This window comes from Podarcis liolepis, assembly GCF_965112155.1.
Source record: "Podarcis liolepis genome assembly, chromosome: 1".
Taxonomy (NCBI): Eukaryota; Metazoa; Chordata; class Lepidosauria; order Squamata; family Lacertidae; genus Podarcis; species Podarcis liolepis.
In genome coordinates, this window is record NC_139554.1 from 131,700,936 (window position 1) to 131,721,447 (window position 20,512).

A 20,512-nucleotide genomic window follows, 5' to 3' on the forward strand; every position below is an offset into this window, starting at 1 on the left:
TAAATTCTGCAGTTGCCAGTCTTCCTCGCTTGCTGTTCTTACAACAAAACCTCTTCTATTCTAAAATGGTAACAGAGCTCCTTGAATTTATCAGCGTTCCTTTTTACAAGATGCCAGCAACAGGAACTTTCCTCCTCCTCCTCTACAGAAAGCAGCCGCTATTTCTCACCAATTTCCATCAGCCACTTGTATGATCTAAATTCTCTGCCCACATGAGCAAACTGGAGTGAGTCACATCATGAAGGACTTGTCCCAACCAGTTTTTGCAATAGCAAAAGTCATATTCCTATTTCAGAATGTGATACTTTGCAGATAAAGTCACTCAGATTCGGGAAGAGGTAGACTCCACCGTGGGAGCAGGGCCGGGACCAACTATCACCCAGTCTCAAATCTTCCATTCTTGAAAGATCTACATTGGCTCCCAGTACGTTTCCGAGCACAATTCAAAGTGTTGGTGCTGACCTTTAAAGCCCTAAACGGCCTTGGTCCAGTATATCTGAAGGAAAGTCTCCACCCCCATCGTTCTGGCGATTCCCTCACTGTGAGAAGCCAAGTTACAGGGAACCAGGCAGAGGGCCTTCTCAGTAGTGGCACCCTCCCTGTGGAACACCTTCCCACCAGATGTCAAAGAGAACAACAACTACCAGACTTTTAGAAGACATCTGAAGGCAGCCCTGTTTAGGGAAGCTTTTAATGTTTGATGTATTACAGTATTTTAATATTTTTTTGGGAAGCTGCCCAGAGTGGCTGGGGTATAAATAAATTATTATTATTATTATTATTATTATTATTATTATTATTATTATACTTCTCAGCTTGAGGGGAAACATGGAACGGAGAAGGTAGTAGCTGGGTGGTAGTTCTCCCTCAACACAGAGTTTATTTAGAAAACCATCCTGTTCCTATATAATTTAGTGTAATTAAAACACTCCATTTATAAAAGGCACAAAGATCTACAGAAAGCTCTGGTCCATCCGCCTTGCATTTGCAGGAGTCGTTTCTGCTCTTCTTATCTGGCAGGATTCCTAATAAGTCTTTTAAACAGATGCTCATTGTGATGTACTGAAGTTCTCACCCTGGGCCAGCAGGGGGATACTGTAGATAGCTATGCAAATAAGGGCTCGAAAGTGACATTCAGTGATTGGATAGTTTTAGAAAATTTTTACAGTTACGTTGTACTGGAGCTCTATATAAGCTTCAGTTCAGTTCTGTTCTGGCTTGTGAATAAACAAGAGCTGTCTGAAGAATCGGTGTGTCGTCTGATATGTTCACCCACAACTTAACACTCATCATCAGGGGACATTCTCCCCATCGCTGCCTCGCTCCTTGCTCTCTACTAGGTGCATTTCTGCCTGTTGCCATAGAGCTGCTCAAGTTTCGGGAGCTTTTGCCGGGGAAAAAGAAAAGGAAAGAAAAAACGGGGCAGACATCAGCTCTTCAGTGCTGCTTTTAAAGTACCATCACTGGCTGTAGAATATTCTAAAGTAAGTATCGCATCAGTATAACCTTAGCAACGTTAGTGACTGTTCAGATAATAAGGGCTTATTATATTGTACTTGAAGCATAATCAAAACTCGGGCACTGGAAGATCTCTGCATTGGAAGCAAGCGTTCGTTACAGAGGAGCAGCCCCAGAGATTGTTAATGCACTCAGTTCAAATTAACTGCATTAGATGTGCCGTCCAGAGAGGTTGGCCATGGCTGATTTAGGAAGCTGACACATGAAACGAAGGAAGAGGCTGCTTGCAGAGGTGCAGGCAGCCTATTCTAACAATAGATTTAAAAACTTGTATCCAGAAGCGTACAGGAGGACAGCATATACTCTAGCAAATGGATTATTTTACTCCCTGCATTAATCAACCAGCACTAATCTGCACTAACAGCAGCCTCTGAACTAGGAATGCATGCAAGTCACAGTATACAAATGCTTGTTGTATAGAAATTCATTTGTCCAAACACAATGAATTAATACCCAACCCTCTCTTTACACACCACAGATTCAGATATCCAAACAACTGGACCTGCGTGTGGTACTGTAAAGTAAGAATAAGCCTTAAACGAGCCTTGCCTTTTGTGTTTTTCTGCTCTGGAGCAGCTACTTTGCTATAAACCGTGGTGGGAGACAGGAAGTGGGGAGGAAAGGGAGGTAGATTGGATGAATAGGAGAGCGTTTTTCCCTTTGTTGCTTGTGACTCTTGAGTTCTGTGCCTTTTTCTTACTTGCAAGTCAGATCTGTGTGGTCTAGGGGCAGGAGCCAGGGCAGGTGCCGTAAGAAGAACTGGCGGGCACATTGGTGTGGCATTCTTGGAAGCCATACTGGTGACCCCTGTAATAGGACATGGGGATGGAAGGACTGTACAAAGGTGGGATTTGAGGAGGGATTAGACGTAAGTGTGAAACCCCACCTTTGGTCTGAACACCTGCATTCAGAACTGGCTGGTGGCTGGATCCTTAAACTGAGCAGGGGTATTGATCCACTGTTAAAGTCCTCCATTTTTCATCGTTAATTGGAAAAGCAAGCCAAGGTGAATGCTGGAAGGACAGATAAAAGGAAGCAGTTCAGTTATTCTTCAGTTATCGTCTTGTTGAGTTATTGCACACTACTTTAGAGTGCAATAGAGTGAAATAGAGTGCAATAGAAATATACATCCATGAGAGACTTGTTTATTCCCAAATGCTTGGTAATGTGAATTTTGGAGGCAGGCTGCCTGATCGCCAGCAATGCTTTCTGGGGATCAATGAAGTTTATGGGGGTTCATTTCTGGATCTGAGATTGGAAAGGACAGATGGTTCTCATACAAAGAGAAAGAATAATTTGGGACTCCACCATGTTGAGAACATTTATAATAATAATCATCATCATTATAATAATTTATTATTTATACCCCGCCCATCTGGCTGAGTCTCCCCAGCCACTCTGGGCGGCTCCCAATCAAGTGTTAAAAACAGTACAGCATTAAATATTAAAAACCTCCCTGAGCAGGGCCGCCTTCAGATGTCTTTTGAAGATAGGATAGCTGCTTATTTCCTTCACATCTGATGGGAGGGCGTTCCACAGGGTGGGCACCACTACCAAGAAGGCCCTCTGTCTGGTTCCCTGTAACCTCACTTCTTGCAGGGCGGGAACTGCCAGAAGGCCCTCGGCGCTGGATCTCAGTGTCCGGGCTGAACGATGGGACGCTCCTTCAGGTATACAGGACCGAGGCCGTTTAGGGCTTTAAAAGTCAGCACCAACACTTTGAATTGTGCTCGGAAATGTACTGGGAGCCAATGCAGATCTCTCAGGACCGGTGTTATGTGGTCCCCGCAGCCGCTCCCAGTCACCAGTCTAGCTGCCGCATTCTGGATTAGTTGCAGTTTCTGGGTCACCTTCAAAGGTAGCCCCACGTAGAGTGCATTGCAGTAGTCCAAGTGGGTGATAACTAGAGCATGCACCACTCTGCACCACTTCACTGAAAATGTAATATGAAAAGTATCATTATTGTACAGTACAGTCTTCTTGTGAATATGGCTCTGCCGCAGGGGTAAGCTAACACCCAAAAGAGACGTGATATGGACATTTTGGGAGCCTCGAAAACATTCAAATGTAAAGGGAGCTTTACTTAACGGAACCCTTGTAAATTATGCTAACGGAAGCCAATACTGTGTGAAAGCAAAGCATCACCCGGTGCAGCACATTTTTTCAATTAGGTGTAAATGGGCCACATTCTGTACAGTCTTCCTTTTTCTGAATGCAAGGTGTGGCAGGCATTGAGCAGAATCTAGTGTTGCAGAAATAGATTCATATTTTTGCAGAGCTTGGGATGGGGAATGAATGCTAATAAATGCTGAAGTGAGCCGGCAGCTTTCCCAGAGGTTCTGTGAAGAGGCAATCCCTTTATCCCTTGTTTGATGCCTCTACCCTTTTGGAGCCATTATAGTCACATGAGGCGACAGTGCAAGACCCAAGGAGATAGATAGATAGATAGATAGATATATCAAAAAAATATGTCTCTCTTTGACATCTTTGGGGGCTGAAACCTACTGAGTACAAACCGACGCCGACGCCTCTCTTGTTGCTTGGATATGCTAGAATTCTTGGATGGCTATTCAGCTGTAATTCGGATCACAGCAGGGAAGGAGCCACTGCGCAGCAGCTGAAAAGCTTAAATTGCCTTAAAGGATTATCTGGAACAAACAAGATAAATGTAATCAGTCCCTTACATCTGACTAAACTCCTGCACGAGGAAAAATGATCCACTGTTCAGATCAAGGAAGTACAAATCTGCCGTTGACAGTACGTTTCTGTTGGAGGGGCTCGTGGCTTCGTCTCAGTTAGAGGCGTTGGTTTAGGAACCCATTGCTGTAGCTTTGGCAAATTGGGAGAAGGAGAAATATGATACAGATGTCTGGTTCTATCACAGTTATGATGGCAAGCTGTATTTCCTAAATTAAACAAAGCAGCAATTCCTAGAAGGGCAGGACCTTTTCGCTTCTGTCCTCTTAATGCATTGGAGATGGTGGCAGCTGGATAATCAGTGGACTAGAATCATAGAGTTCGAAGAGACCCCAAGAATCATCTAATCCAACCCCCTGTAATGTAGGAATACGGGGGTTGAACCTGCAAGCTTGGTGTCATCAGCACCATTTTTTAACCCAACTGAGCTATCCATGTAGATATGCTGTTCTTGAGCAGCCCCAATGTTGTTGTTTAGTCGTGTCCAACTCTTCATGACCCCATGGACCAGAGCACGCCAGGCACTCCTGTCTTCCACTGCCTCCCGCAGTTTGGTCAAACTCATGCTGGTAGCTTCGAGAACACTGTCCAACCATCTCGTCCTCTGTCGTCCCCTTCTCCTTGTGCCCTCCATCTTTCCCAACATCAGGGTCTTTTCCAGGGAGTCTTCTGTTCTCATGAGGTGGCCAAAGTATTGGAGTCTCAGCTTCAGGATCTGTCCTTCCAGTGAGCACTCAGGGCTGATTTCCTTCAGAATGGATAGGTTTGATCTTCTTGCAGTCCATGGGACTCTCAAGAGTCTCCTCCAGCACCATAATTCAAAAGCATCAATTCTGATTCTGATATAATGATCAAAATAATATTCTCCAGCTCTCACTTCTCTAATACATGGGTGCAACTTTCATATGCAAGGCCAACTGATAGTTAAAAACCAAGTCAGACCAGCAGATAAGCCCGGAAGCATATAGGGTGTGTGTAGAGATAGAGGCTGTTGTGTGGTTGTGTAGTGTTAACACAAATGAATGCAGTCCTCTATAGGATATTTCACCAGTTTCCAGTAGATGATATTCTTTTCCGTAATTTGGGTAGCTTTTACTCGCGCCTTCTAACAGAAACGTGTGATGGGTGTCAACTGGATTGCAACCAAAATGGAGCCACTGAGCACAAACAAGTTGTCTGCTTGCTCAAGGAACCCTGAGCTTTGCCAAACAACAGAGAAAATTTTAAAATATAACATCTAAGAGGCCCAAAAACATCTCAAAGAGGACTGGGCTTACTTAGGAGCCACAGAATGTTGACAGTCATTTGGAAAATAAAAATGGAAAACTGGGCAAAAGATGGCATGTCTGCTTGGCAATGGTAGGCAATAGTACATAGCACCATTTTGTTGCAGATTCCCTCTCATCTAATATGGTACAGAGCTTTTGAATGTCCCATTGTTATTTCACTAGGACGGATGAAGTAGCTTTGTGTGCCACCACTTTTATTCATATTTCCTCATTTTATTTTCTAGTCTAATTCCTCACACTACATTGTAGGTCACTCTTGGAACTTGCGCAAGTTTTAGAAGGAAATCCTCTCCTATGATCCCTTCAGTTCATAAGACATCCCTCAGGTCGGGCATACATTTCCCGATCCCTTTTTAAACAAGAGGAACGCAGTCACTCCAAAGGGAATGTAACATGCAAGGCTTTAAGAAATCCTGCACTGACAACAAGTGTCAGCAGTCCCTGCATTGTTGTTTCTTACCAGGTATATACTCAAATTCAAAATTAAATCCCAGTAACAACCAATACCAGTTTTGTAACTTTGGCCCAATGCAATGATTAGGGACGCGGGTGGCGCTGTGGGTTAAACAACAGAGCCTAGGACTTGCTGATCAGAAGGTTGGCGGTTCGAATCCCCACGACGGGGTGAGCTCCCGTTGTTCGGTCCCTGCTCCTGCCAACCTAGCAGTTCGTAAGCACAAGTGCAAGTAGATAGATAGGTACCGCTCCGGCGGGAAAGTAAACGGCGTTTCCGTGCGCTGCTCTGGTTCGCCAGAAACGGCTTAGTCATGCTGGCCACATGACTCAGAAGCTGTATGCCGGCTCCCTCGGCCAATAAAGCAATATGAGCGCCGCAACCCCAGAGTCGGTCACGACTGGACCTAATGGTCAGGGGGCCCTTTACCTTTAATGCAATGATTGGGCATAGTTTCTAACCACATCAGTACCAGGTGATCAGTAAGGTATGTGAATTCCTGCCCCAATGTTCTTTGCTGTTCCCAACCTTTGTGATTGCTCCCAGTTTGTAGAAGTGATTTAGCAAAACCTCTCCTCTTACTTTCTGTGTCCCGCAGTGCAACCTTGGGATAAGTGAGTGCATTCTCCATAAAGCACAGTTAAGACTATATTTCCTTTCAAAATAGGCATGACCAGTGCATTTTAGTATGGCTGCTTAATCTTGTAGCTTTCTTTTTCTTGTTTATGTATTAACTGGTGTTTGCTAGTATTCTATCCTGGACGCGGGTGGCACTGTGGTCTAAACCACCCAGCCTCTTGGGCTTGCCGATCAGAAGGTTGGCGGTTCGAATCTGTCCCAGCTCCTGCCAACCTAGCAGTTCGAAGGCACACCAGTGCAAGTAGATAAATAGGTACCGCTGTGGTGGGAAGGTACACAGTGTTTCCGTGCGCTCTGGTTTCCATCACGATGTCCTGTTGCGCCAGAAGTGGTTTAGTCATGCTGGCCACATGACCCAGAAAGCTGTCTGTGGACAAATGCCAGCTCCCTCAGCCTGAAGCGAGAGGAGAGCTGCAACCCCATAGGCACCTTTGACTGGACTTAACCATCCAGGGGTCCTTTACCGTTTTGACCTATCCTGGAGTAGCTCCCAGTAAATTAAAGAGAACTCCATTCTGAGTAGACATGGTTAGGATTGCAGCCTTTGTCTTTTTTCCTTTTCCTTATTAATGGCTGCTTTTATTCTGTTGTATTTTAAGTGCCACCATTTAGAACTTTCTTTACTCTGGAATGTACAGATCTAATCAATTTTATTATTGTCGCATGCCATCTAGAGAACCGCTGTTATGAGATGACAAAGAAACAGAATGAATACCTAAAACAGAATATATCAAATACACAAAGCCCAGAGTATGGGAAATGGTTTGGTAGGAACCTTTTCACACAGGGTAAATAACAACAATGAACTTCTAGTCCTGACATTTTCCTATCTAGGCTTAAGAAAAAAAATGTGAATGTGAACTTGTCTTTCCAGAATGCATTGGCCCACATGACCTGGCTTCTATTGGCTGTTGATCACCCCTCCCTTTGCAGTAGCTCACATAAAGAAATGGATCAATATTACCCTTGCTGCAATCTGCGCTTCATCGTTGACTTGAGAGGTGTCAGTTTAAATTCTCTTTCCTGGTTAATTAGAAATCAGGCAGCAGAGCAGGACTGGAACAGGGTCTTGCATCTCTAGGTTTTTAACAGAAGGGACCAGCTTGGATTCTGTAGGAGAGGGGAAACAAGACATAAGGAAGGGAACGCCAACTGTTACTGTTCTTAGGAATCTGATCTTTGCCGAGACATGAATGAAGATACTTCTAATTCAAAAGCAGTTCTAATGCCCTTAAGATGGAACCCAAATTTGGCAATAAAGCTGTTTGCCTCCAATAAATTATTAGCACAGTTGCACAGCAAAGCCGCTTTAAGGCCATGACTTCTGACCAAATGGCTGTCTGTGTCTGTTTGTTTTGAACAGGGACACTTGAACCTTCTCCAAGAACTCCTCCAGACATGGCATTTGTTTAGTCGTTTAGTCGTGTCCGACTCTTCGTGACCCCCTGGACCAGAGCACACCAGGCACTCCTGTCTTCCACTGCCTCCCGCAGTTTGGTCAAACTCATGCTCCAACCATCTCGTCCATCTCGTCCTCTGTCGTCCCCTTCTCCTTGTGCCCTCCATCTTTTCCAACATCAGGGTTTTTTCCAGGGAGTCTTCTCTTCTCATGAGGTGGCCAAAGTCTTGGGGCCTCAGCTTCAGGATCTGTCCTTCCAGTGAGCACTCAGGGCTGATTTCTTTAAGAATGGATAGGTTTGATCTTCTTGCAGCCCATGGGACTCTCAAGAGTCTCCTCCAGCACCAGAATTCAAAAGCATCAATTATTTGGTGATCATCCTTCTTTATGGTCCAGCTCTCACTTCCATACATCACTACTGGGAAAACCATAGCTTTAACTATACGGACCTTTGTTGGCAAGGTGATGTCTCTGCTTGTCTGCAGCCAAATACACCTCACTATGTCATGCCAGGTAGTCTGCGTACTTTTCTTACTTCAATCTTAAGGACTGCCTTCTTCTGCTCTCTGGCCTTTGTGATAAGCTCTTTGTGACAGTCCCGGATTTACAGAAGCTGTCCCAGTTTTATCCCAGAAGGGAATTTTATCCCAGAAGGTCCCGCTTTTCGTTAGGACGTCCCTTTCTCATTGGAGAAATGTTGGAGGGTATGGAGTTATGTGACCCCCCCCCCCCAAGCCAAGGAGATAAGTAACTATACAACCTTTAGAAGACATCTGAAGGCAGCCCTGTATAGGAAAGTTTTTTCCATGTTTAATTTTTTCAATGCTTTTACATATGTTGGAAGCCGCTCAGAGTGGCTGGGGCAACCCAGTCAGATGGACAGGGTATAACAACAACAGCAACAACTTCCCGCCACAGCAGAACCTATTTATCTACTTGCACTGGTGTGCTTTCGAACTGCTAGGTTGGCAGGATCTAGGACAAAGCAATGAGAGCTCACCCCATTGCAGGGATTCAAACCACCAACCTTCTGATTGGCAAGCCCAAGAGGCTCAGTAGTTTAGACCACAGCGCCACCTGTGTCCATACTTCCCTATCCAGGGCTGCCTTCAAATGTCTTCTAAAGTTTGTCTAGTGACTTATCTCCTTGGCTTCGGGGTGGCATAACTCCCTTCCGATCAGCAAGCCCAAGATGCTCAGTGGTTTAGACCACATCACCACCTGCTCCCTTTATTGCATCTGAATTATGTTGTGGCCAACATTGGTTTCTGAGACTCCGGGTATAGGGCGATATATAAATTCAATTAATCAACCAATCAACCAACCAACCAACCAACCAATAATAAGGCTCTCAGTGACTGCTGTGCTACTTAAAGGAACAGAGGCAGTATTTTGTGGGAGAACAGCAAGAGAAGGCTGTGATGATATGCTTTTGAGCTTCTCAAAAGTGTTTGGATCTCTACTGTGAAAGACAGGATGTGGAACTGCAAAGGCCTTTGGTCGGATCCAGCAGGGCTCCTTCTATTGTTTCATGATAATAGCTTGGTCTTAGCGTGCTCTGTTGAGTTGCCTTGAGGGTGCCATTGGAGACATGCCAGGGTTCAAATTTAAACAGGGAGGAAACCGCCTGGAACCAATTAAATGTCAATATAGGGGTGGGAAACATGTGGCCCTCAGAAGTGGCTGGACTACAACTCCCATCATCCCTGGCCATTGGTCATGCTTGCTGGGGCTGATGGGAGTTGTAGTTCAACAGCATCCGGCTGTCCATCACCATTTGGAGGGTCACAGGCTCCCCACCCATTTTAATACTAACCCTGACAGGTACGCCAAGAGAATGACTGCTTACGGGTAGCATTTAAATAGCGTTCTGTCTTATTAAGTGGCATACAATTAATTCCCAGACAGGAAGGAAGCTCTGTCAAAAACTCTGGGACAAGATAAATGAGAAATTACAGCCTCTTCTTTACCTCGAAGCTTTGTTTTAATCAGAAATAAAACATTGCATCCCTTCCTTTTAGCTCTTTCGAGAGCTGAGAAATTTCAACAGCAGCAATTCAAAGGAAGAGACAAATGTGTTTGGAATGCTTACACTGAGATAGATTTAAAAATATGTGTCTTCAAGCAACTATTGCCATGGTAACACTTATCTTTTATCCCTTTCCCACACCCTGCTCCGTATGAGTAAGAAGTGTTTTGTCTTTCTCTTTGTGGTGGTTCCTAATCCAGCCTTTCTCCCATCAGACGCCTTGTGGTTTTAATCTAAAAATTGAATTTTGGAGCTGCCACACGGTCAGCTGGCGATTCTTCTTGTCTCCTTTACGTCAGGGTCAGGGGCGATTTAAAGCTAAGTTATCATATCTGCTGTCCTCGTAGCGTCTTATTTCTTCAGCACTTTCCAGTGGGCAAAGTCTTGTTATGCAACTATTTTTAAAACTGCCACTTTGAGATCAGAGTGGGATATATTGCATGCAGGCTCAAGCTCTACAAACTCAGGGAATTGGAAGTGAACGCTGGTGATCAGCAATGAGGTTGGGCAATGCTGCAAATTGTCTTTCCATACTGTAAGACGTGGGTCCTAAGGCCCTTAAAATACAATCTGAACAAAGCAGCAAAGAGTATATTGAGTACAAAGTACCCTCCCTTGATTCCCCATTGGCTGCGTACTACAAGGTTTACAGCCTATCACGACTGCCTAATTTGTCCCTCCTCTGTTTACATCTCCCATTACCCTTATTTCAGCGTCCCTTACCCTTAAACCACAGAGCCTAGGACTTGCCGATCAGAAAGTCGGCGGTTCGAATCCCCACGACGGGGTGAGCTCCCGTTGCTCTGTCCCAGCTCCTGCCAACCTAGCAGTTCGAAAGCACGTCAAAGTGCAAGTAGATAAATAGGTACCGCTCCGGCGGAAAGGTAAACAGCGTTTCCGTGTGCTGCTCTGGTTCGCCAGAAGCGGTTTCGTCATACTGGCCACATGACCCGGAAGCTGTACACTAGCTTCCTCGGCCAATAAAGCGAGATGAGCGCCACAACCCCAGAGTCGGCCACGACTGGACGTAATGGTCAGGGGTCCTTTTACCTTTACCCTTATTTATTATTTCCCTTATTTGATCCATGTTCCTATGCAGTTACTTACTGAGCCAAGCCAAACACCACATCCCAGCCCACAAGCTCTAAACATCTCTAGTTTTCAGGTGCGAATCGATCTGAACTGCTGACATTTAACTAAATTGTTGCATTTGTGGTTTATGTGAAAAAGCAACATCCTCATTTCTCACACATACTAAACACCCTCCATTCTCCAATGCTTTTCCTTGGTCTTCTAGGCCCAAATCCAGATTGTTCTGATGGAGTAGCCGGCACCAGCAAAGATCCACAATGTTTTCCTGATTCTGTATTATTGCCTTACGATGCTCCTGAGCCTCAGGGCCTGTCCACCCCGCAGCTTAATGTACCGTATTTTTTGCTCTATAAGACTCACTTTTTCCTTCCTAAAAAGTAAGGGGAAATGTGTGTGCATCTTATGGAGCGAATGCAGGCTGCACAGCTATCCCAGAAGCCAGAACAGCAAGAGGGATTGCTGTGCAGCAATCCCTCTTGCTGTTCTGGCTTCTGAGATTCAGAATATTTTTTTTCTTGTTTTCCTCCTCCAAAAACTAGGCGCGTCTTGTGGTCTGGTGCATCTTATAGAGCGAAAAATGCGGTAGCTTGTGAAACTCTTGTGCGTCCTTTAATTCCTCCCCCATCCATTATTATTCTGCTCCAACTACTGCTATCCCGCAATTTCTCCATCCTAAATACGGAGTTCCCCTATGCCAGGGATGCCCAGCTCCCAAGAGCCTTCAGTTTACTCCCAGAAGAAAGAACTAGCAGTGATATACCCATTTTAGCGGGGGGCAACCCTAAGTTGTTGAGCTTTTTTTTTAGAGGGTGCAAGCCATAGTTGTTGAGTTTTGGGGGGGACAAAGTTGTTCAGCTTTGTTTTTTTGGGGGGGGGGTGACATAGTTCTGCAGATTTTTGCCAGGGAACACTCCATAAAACACTGCCCAGATATTACCGTATTTTTCGCTCTATAGGAGGCACTGGACCATAGGAGGGGGAGAACAGGGGAAAAAATTCTCCCCCTCTCTGCTCAACACCCCTTTAGCGAAGCGGCAGGAGAAACGGAGCCCCTTCCATTTCTCCTCCCGCTTCGCTGAAGGGGCGCTGCGCAGAGAGGGAAAACTGTGCAGCACCTCTCCAGCGACGCGAAGCCTGGAGAGCACTCGCTCTCCAGGCTTCAGGCTGGCTATCCTGCTGCGCTCCGAAGGCTTGCGGGTAGCTGCCTGAAGCCCACGGAGCACAGCGGGAGTTCCTGCTGCGCTCCAGGGGCTTCAGCGAAAGCAACGCGAAGCCTCCGGAGTGCGGGGGGAGCTCTCCCTCTGCGCTTCGGAGGCTTCGCGTTGTTATCGCTGAAGCCAAGGAGCCTGCATTCACTCCATAGGATGCACACACACTTCCCCTTAATTTTTGGAGGGGAAAAAGTGCGTCCTATAGAGTGAAAAATACGGTAACCCCGCCAGTGATAATTCCATCTTCCATTTTTGCAATCATGCACAGGGTGATCGACCGCTATCCCCCGGGGATCAACCTGTCGATCGCGGTCGACCGGTTTGACATCCCTGCCCTATGCAATCCATGCAGCTCCCCTAGATTTTCCAAGCATAGGAAACCTCTGGATTTAGGAAGCAGGTGGTGTGGGAAAGCCACCATAGTTCATGTGTGGCTCTGTTTCCTATCACCATTACAGTCCGCGATGGTGCCAGCAATTAAAAATTCCCGAGTTTTGCAAAGATCCCTCCTGTCTTGCCGATTTAAAAAAAGGCGACAAGAAACGGTGCGTTTTGGCAGCGCGGAGGAGGCGAACGTACAGATTTTGAGTAGGAACGGATTGCCTAATTATTTATAGTTCAGTGCACTTGTAGGCCAGTGCCTCTTCCCTTCAAAAAAAGAGAGATTTATCTTTTTTTTAAAGGAATTTACATAGAATAGAACGCTATATAATCAGGCTCATCATCAGTCTTAGCCCACACATTTTTCGGAGTTGCAAACTGGTGTTAGGAGGGTGCGATCTGAAGCAAGCAAGTTGTGTGCTGGAAGTGTCTGCTGTGTAAGAGTAGCTAAATTGCAACTAGGAAGTCGACATCATGTGCAATGCTGACTCTTTCCTTGATATTGAAGCTAGATGGGCAGGGTATAAATAATAGCATTATTATTATTATTATTATTATTAAAGATAAAGGGACCCCGACCATTAGGTCCAGTCGTGGCCGACTCTGGGGTTGCAGCGCTCATCTCGTTTTATTGGCCGAGGGAGCCGGCGTATAGCTTCCGGGTCATGTCGCCAGCATGATGAAGCCGCTTCTGGCGAACCAGAGCAGCGCACGGAAACGCCATTTACCTTCCCGCTGGAGTGGTACCTATTTATCTACTTGCACTTTGCTGTGCTTTCCAACTGCTAGATTGGCAGGAGCAGGGACCAAGCAACGGGAGCTCACCCCATCACGGGGATTTGAACCACTGACCTTCTGATCGGCAAGTCCCAAGCTCTGTGGTTTAACCCACAGCGCCACCCGCGTCCCATTATTATTATTATTCGTTGTTAAAATATTCAAGAAGCTTTGACTTGCAGAACACATAGCTAAGGAATAATATATGCAAAGTACAGTCGTACCTTGGTTGACAAACGCCTTGCGACTCAAAACGTTTTGGCTCCTGAATGCCGAAATCCCGGAAGTGCGTGTTCTGGTTTGCAAACATTCTTTGGAACCTGAACATCCGACGCGGCTTCCAATTGACTGCAGGAGCTATGGTTTCTTTGGACAGAAATTCCCAGTGTTATTGACTGTTAGGCTTGCCCATACAGCCAGATCAATTTTTTAAATAATGAGCATGCTGCAATTGTGGTTGGTATTCAGCCGGCAGAGAAAATGGATGCTTACCTTGCTAAGCAAACTATTAGTCATAAATTTTAGAAACACTCCACACGGTGCCATCATAAATTAAATGCTGCAGCTCTGGAGAGAGAGACACTTTGGATTTACACCTTCCATTTCTATCAGAAAACCTGGCATATTGCCAGTGGCTTGCAGAGTTGGTTGGTTCTGCAATGGTGTCATAAACACCTGCAAGAATGCTGAACGTGTGTGTTTTACCTGTGCACCTGCAATACCAATTTCCCTTTTAAAGTATGACTAAACTATAAGTTGCCAGTGTTTTGCAGGTCTCCACTCCTGTGTCTTCCGCTCAGCTAAAGAGACTGGCAGGTGGCAGAATGGCCGTGTGCCCAACATCAGAGAGGGCAGTCCTCTATTTGAAGGCAACATCTCTCTGAAGAGCTGTCTGGTCCACATCTGGTTTAAGGATAAAAGAACCTGTCAACGTTTTAAGCTTAGTGGTAGTGTCAACTTGAGCTCCACATCAGTTGATGCGGTTTTTATTATTTTTATTATTTTTATTAGCTTTCATCAGCCGCAGTATTTTATCCCTGTCATTTGGCAGCTATTATATTCACAAAGCTTGAGTTAAGGGCTTGAGTTAAAAGTCTTAGAGAAAGTATTGGAAAGTATCGGAGAAAGCCTTAATTAGCTCCAGCTCAACTAAACCTACCAACTACTTATCAGTAGCTAACAGGACCAGTGGTCAGGGATGATGGGAGTTGTAGTCCCAAAACATCTGGAGGGCCGAGTTTGCCTATGCCTGGTCTAGTCCTTCCCCTGCCCACCCGCCTAATATTCTTAAGAGGGTCTCTTCTCCAGTCTTCAGAGAGTAGCTGGAAGTGGGGAGGCAGAAAATGGTCCTCCTTTCCTCCCACTCTGCAGTTTAATCTGAAATCTTAGGTGCAGTCCTGCGCCCAGAGCTCAGAAACTGCTCACACTCATGAAATTCCCTGTCGCAAAAGGCGTCTAGAGCAATGGGGGTTTCGAACGCCGGCCACAACCTGATGAAGGAGCAGTTCCAGTTAATCCTGCGATTCTCCACCCTATGCTTAATCTGTAAAGAAAACCATGTTAAAAACAACCACAGGCTTCCCCAGCAATCAAACTATGTCAAAGCATACTTTATTTAAGGAAAGAATGAAGTCAGAAAGGAAGCAGGAGAACAGCACACCCAAACAAGTCCGGGATCAAGTAATGAGAAAACAAGTTCTTAATTCCTATCTGCGGTGGAAGTCAAAGAATGCACACTCTAGTCTCACCTTATAAACCACGCTCACTGAAATGTTGGGCAAAGCACGACCCTTTCTGCAACTTGCGTGCAAACAGTGGGAGACACACAGAGCTCTGCATGCCTCAAATTGAGGACATCTAAACTCTTCCGCATGTGCTCCCTGCATAATCCAATCACGGGTGCAGAGCCTCCATGTCTGCAAGACGTTTTCGCACTTTCTGCCGCATGCATGGGAGACAGCAGGCCATACCCTACTTCAGGTGTTGCAAATGCAGATAAGAAGCTGAGAACATGCTTACTGGTGCTCAAGATTCCGTCATCCTCTTACAAGCCCTGGAAAGTCTTTTGCACCCTTGGCGGCTGCGTTTTGGCAGTTTTGTATAAGTAGGTCATCTACTCCCTGCTTTTCGGTCCATCATCCTGCAGCTTTAATATTGGGGGGGGGGGGGAGGATAAGCAGGCATCTTGTGGCATTCAAAAGGTTTAAAGTACCTGGCCACGAAGTTGCGGCAAGCGACATTAAGGCATTTCCATCGCCCATCACCTGATTCTTCCAAAGTTGCATACTGTTGATGTCGAGAAACATGTTTATCGTGCTGGTCAGTGATCAAGTCAAACGCCCACCTCAAAATCTTAGAGATTCCGGCTTCTGGAAAGGGCTTGATTCACCCCAGTACAGATGGCAACAATTTTGCATGGGAGATCCATTCCCAACCCAAAGGACACACACTCTGGGAATCGTGCATCAATTGGGGACATGCCTAAAATGGTTGTTGCCTGTAGTTGTCATACAAAAGCATAGGGTACCCCTAGGCGGAGCACAGGGAGGTGGGGAATTCGAATAAGGTGCCTCCTCGCCAGGTAAGTCTAAACAATGGTTTGTAGCACAATTCAGAGGACTCTTTCAAGCATTAAGTAGAAAGCTCGGCAAGGGAAAGAAAGAATAAAAATAAAAATCCGAGGCTGCTAACTGGTCACAAGCCTTTAAACTTAGTGTACTAATTTTGCTGACTATTTTTAGTTGCCTATTTTTCATTGAAGCTAATTGCATGGGTAGAAGAATTGCAGTTTAAAAAGTTAGCAGGAAGAGGAACTCTGATTTTTAAAAAAAGGCACTTGGGCCTGAAAACAATTTGGAACGTTAGAACTGGATATGGAGCAACTAATTGGTTCAAAATTTGGAAAGGAGTACGGCAAGGCTGTATATTGTCTCCCTGCTTATTTAACTTATATGCAGAATTCATCATGCGAAACTCTGGGCTGGATGAATCCCAAGCCGGAATTAAGATTTCCAGAAGAAATATCAACAACCTCAGATATGCAGATGACACAACCTTGATGGCAGAAAGTGAGGAGGAATTAAAGAACCTTTTAATGAGGGTGAAAGAGGAGAGTGCAAAATGTGGTCTGAAGCTCAACATCAAAAAAACGAAGATCATGGCCACTGGTCCCATCACCTCCTAGCAAATAGAAGGGGAAGAAATTGAGGCAGTGAGAGATTTTACTTTCTTGGGTTCCATAATCAATGCAGATGGTGACAGCAGTCACGAAATTAAAAGGCGCCTGCTTCTTGGGAGAAAATCAATGACAAACCTAGAGAGCATCTTAAAAAGCAGAGACATCACCATGCCAACAAAGGTCCAGTTTTCCCAGTAGTGATGTATGGAAGTGAGAGCTGGACCATAAAGAAGGCTGATTGCCAAAGAATTGATGCTTTTGAATTATGGTGCTGGAGGAGACTCTTGAGAGTCCCATGGACTGCAAGAAGATGAAACCTATCCATTCTGAAGGAAATCACCCCTGAGTGCTCACTGGGAGGACACATCCTGAAGCTGAGGCTCCAATACTTTGGCCACCTCATGAGAAGAGAAGACTCCCTGGAAAAGACCCTGATGTTGGGAAAGATGGGGGGCACAAGGAGAAAGGGACGACAGAGGACGAGATGGTTGGACATGTTCTCGAAGCTACAAACATGAGTCTGACCAAACTGCGGGAGGCAGTGGAAGACAGGAGTGCCTGGCGTGCACTGGTCCATTGGGTCACGAAGAGTCGGACATGACCAAATGACTAACAACAACAACAGGATCTTAGGTGATATCCTCAGTGGCAAAGATTTGGCTGGGTCCTTCCCATAGGAGATAACAGAGCCTCTCCTTAGGCAGATTCTGCTTCACTCGTTCCTGGCTTCTGAACCCTGATGGTATGGTTGCATAAATACACTGGTATTGTTTGAGTGCAGCCAGAGAAGGAGAATTCACCCCAGAACTGCACCCCAGGGAAGGTTCTGATGAGAGAGTCGGACACGACTAAACGACTAAACAACAACAATATAAAATGGGTTGATGATAATGCATAACGGAGATTCATTTTGATCGAAGCTACTTTTGAAAACAAAACACTGCATTGGTAGCGCAGCTGGTTTGGCCCCTCAAACCTGTATGGCAGAAAAGCCGCTCTTCCCAGAGCTCTCCATTGAAAAAATAAAAATGTAGCATCCTTAGGTGTGTTCTTCTGGATTAATTCAGTTCAGAACTACTCCTGAACACAGAGAGAATTCATCAATACAATCGCTGTGCATCACTCCTGAACCTGATCAGTCCCAATCCAGTTTAAGTCAGTTGCGGCCAAGTCCCATTGAACTCAATGGGGTGTCTCCAACTTACAACGAACGTGTTCCATTGCTTTCAATGGGGATTAGTCGCAACTGACTTAAAACTGGATTGGAGCCTGGACTAGGCATACAAATGAGAAGCTGTAACTAACTAATCTGCTTCTGCATGTCATCTTGAATATTCACCCACGGATTTATTCAATTCTCTTTTGAAACTTGTTTCTCCAATACAGCTCATGGAGAAGTAAGAACAATGGTAGGGCTTTACGATATTATACTTATTGAAAACGGGCTTCTGGCCTCCAAGCTGACCTTTTGTCTTTTGTAGCTAAGTCAAGGCTTAATTTAAGGCTAGAACTCATCAAACCTTACACCAAAAGTTGTGTTTTCCCATGCAACGACACAGTCCTGAAAAAGTGATTCCCGCCCCTTTAAGAATAAAAAGTGTTCCTTCATATATAAAAACAAGTTTGCCAGAGCTTAACGGTGCATATACAAAATGCCTTACCTCAACCTACCTATACACACATTGGGTGTATACAGCATAAGAGCATCTAAAACAGAATGTGCGGCTATTTTGCAACTCTAATTATTTCCAGCTTTCGGTGGTGGGAGCTTAGTCTGCAATACATCTATTCTATAAAATTATCCTCTTCTGTCAATCCGTCAGATTATATTACAGTTTCGTTAGAGGCAACCTGATTATCTTCAGTGTTTCAGTTGCCATGTTGCAAAAAGTGAAAATCCGGACACAAAAGTGGTTGATGGGCAAAGTCGTTGAGCTGTTTTTTTAGTTTTGCCAACAGTTGTTGAGCTTCTATTGCAAAATAAAGAGAAGTTTTTGAACTGTTTTTAAGGAAATTCACCAAAATCTAGACATGGATTGCTATACGCCCGGATTTTCCTGGACATGTCAGCGATTTTCACCCAGATGCTGTTTCTGACTGCCATATTCTGGTTAAGTCTGGGGAATTCTGAACATATAGCAGCCCTAGCTTAGGCCATTTTCATTAAAGAAGAAGGGAAGTATTTTAGGCCAAGAATGCCGAAACATTATTACAGTGAGATAACGGAAGATGGCGGATGGCACTAATAGGACTCTTGAAATAAAACTCCACGGCTCGCCTCAGTTTCTCTTGGATATGGTTATCCAGGCTTCCTCCTTCGGCGAGGTGACCAGCTCATATCTGGTATCCACGACTTGACCTTCTACAGAACGCAAGTGGAGTTTCCTCACGATCACAGTCAGCAGGATTGTAGCTACCGTGTAGGCAAACCTGTGTAACCAGAGGGGAGGAGAAGGCAAATAAGAAAAAGTCAGAGCCTTGGAGCCTCCAAAATGCCTCTCTGGAGTGTGGGACCCTGAGGGAGGGCAGGGAATGCTGCCAAATGGATTTGGGGCAATTCCCCTCCTCTCCCTGCATCCCATCCCGCAATATTCAGGAGGTACGGTATTTTTCGCTCTATAACATGCACCCAACCATAACACGCACATAGTTTTTAGAGGAGGAAAACAAGAACAAAAAATTCTGAATGAAACAGTGGGTGTATCATTTTGGTGTTTCATGCTGTGGCCACAGACATGTGATTTGACGGTGAGTTTGGGGTAGGCCAATGCAAAAATCCTGAGGATCCATGTGGATCTGTGCTTTGTAACCACAGCAACCGAAAACAGCTTTTACAACTTTGTAAACAAAGCAACCGAAAACAGAAGAGGGTGGGCAATAAGACCCTGAGGCAGAATGCAGGAAAGCAGCAGCCTCCTCTCTGCAGCGCGCAATCTGATTTTTGCCCCTGCACTCGGGCCAGTTGGCTCCAGGGACCACACATTCGCTCAATAACACGCACAGACATTTCCCCTTACTTTTTAGGAGAAAAAATCTGCGTGTTATAGAGAGAAAAATACGGTACCTGTCAGTTTGCATTTCTTAGTGCAGAAAGTATTGATCTGATGTGTAGAGATCTTTCCTATTCTAATTAATTCCAGAGGGTTCTGGAAGCTTCTCTGTGTGAAAGAAGCAAGCAGAAGGTTCCTGATGTTTGGGTTATTCCTTCAGAGAAGCTGAGTACAGTCATACCGCGGGTTGAAGCAGCTTGGGGATAAGTATTTTCGGGTTGTGTGCTGCGGCGACCCAGAAGTAATGGAGCGCGTTACTTCCGGGTTTTACCGCTCGTGCATGTGCAGATGGTCAAAATGACGTCACACGCATGCACGGAAGCAGCAACACGCACAGACGCGGGTTGTGTTCGCTTCTGGATGCGAACGGGGCTCCGGAACGGATCCTGTTTGCATCCAGAGGTACGACTGTACAGCTGGCTGAAACTGGTTCTGTTATCTCTTCTGTTAAGGTCATGCTGGCGATAAAAATAGGCCAGAAGGAGCCTCTTTCTATTTCACTTCCTTCTGGTGTGGTGTTCTGTACATAGTATGCTTAGCGTTGAGTTTTAGACTTACAGTGGTGCCCCGCAAGACGAATGCCTCGCAAGACGGAAAACTCGCTAGACGAAAGAGTTTTCCGTTTTGGAGGTGCTTCACTAGACGAATTTCCTATGGGCTTGATTTGCAAGACGACAATGTCTTGTGAGTTCCTGCTGGTTCCCCCCCCCCCCTTTCCCCCCTTTTTCTAAGCCGCTAAGCCGCTTATCAGCTGATCCGATCAGCAGATAAGCAGCTAAAAGCCTCTAAAAGCCGCTA

At 45.4% G+C, this 20,512-nt stretch overlaps 1 protein-coding gene across 1 annotated transcript in view; it reads right to left on the minus strand.

The window, feature by feature from the left end:
• Positions 1 to 15,081: 15,081 nt before the first annotated feature.
• CYP20A1 (cytochrome P450 family 20 subfamily A member 1) overlaps positions 15,082 to 20,512 on the minus strand; it is a 43,511-nt gene continuing 38,080 nt past the window's right edge. The window contains exons 13-14 of the mRNA XM_083474187.1: positions 17,511 to 19,094; positions 15,082 to 17,273 (exon numbers count right to left, since the gene is read on the minus strand). Of these exons, the coding sequence (XP_083330313.1) occupies positions 18,944 to 19,094 (151 nt within the window). The 3' untranslated portion in view covers positions 15,082 to 17,273; positions 17,511 to 18,943. The remainder of the gene's footprint in view (positions 17,274 to 17,510; positions 19,095 to 20,512) is intronic.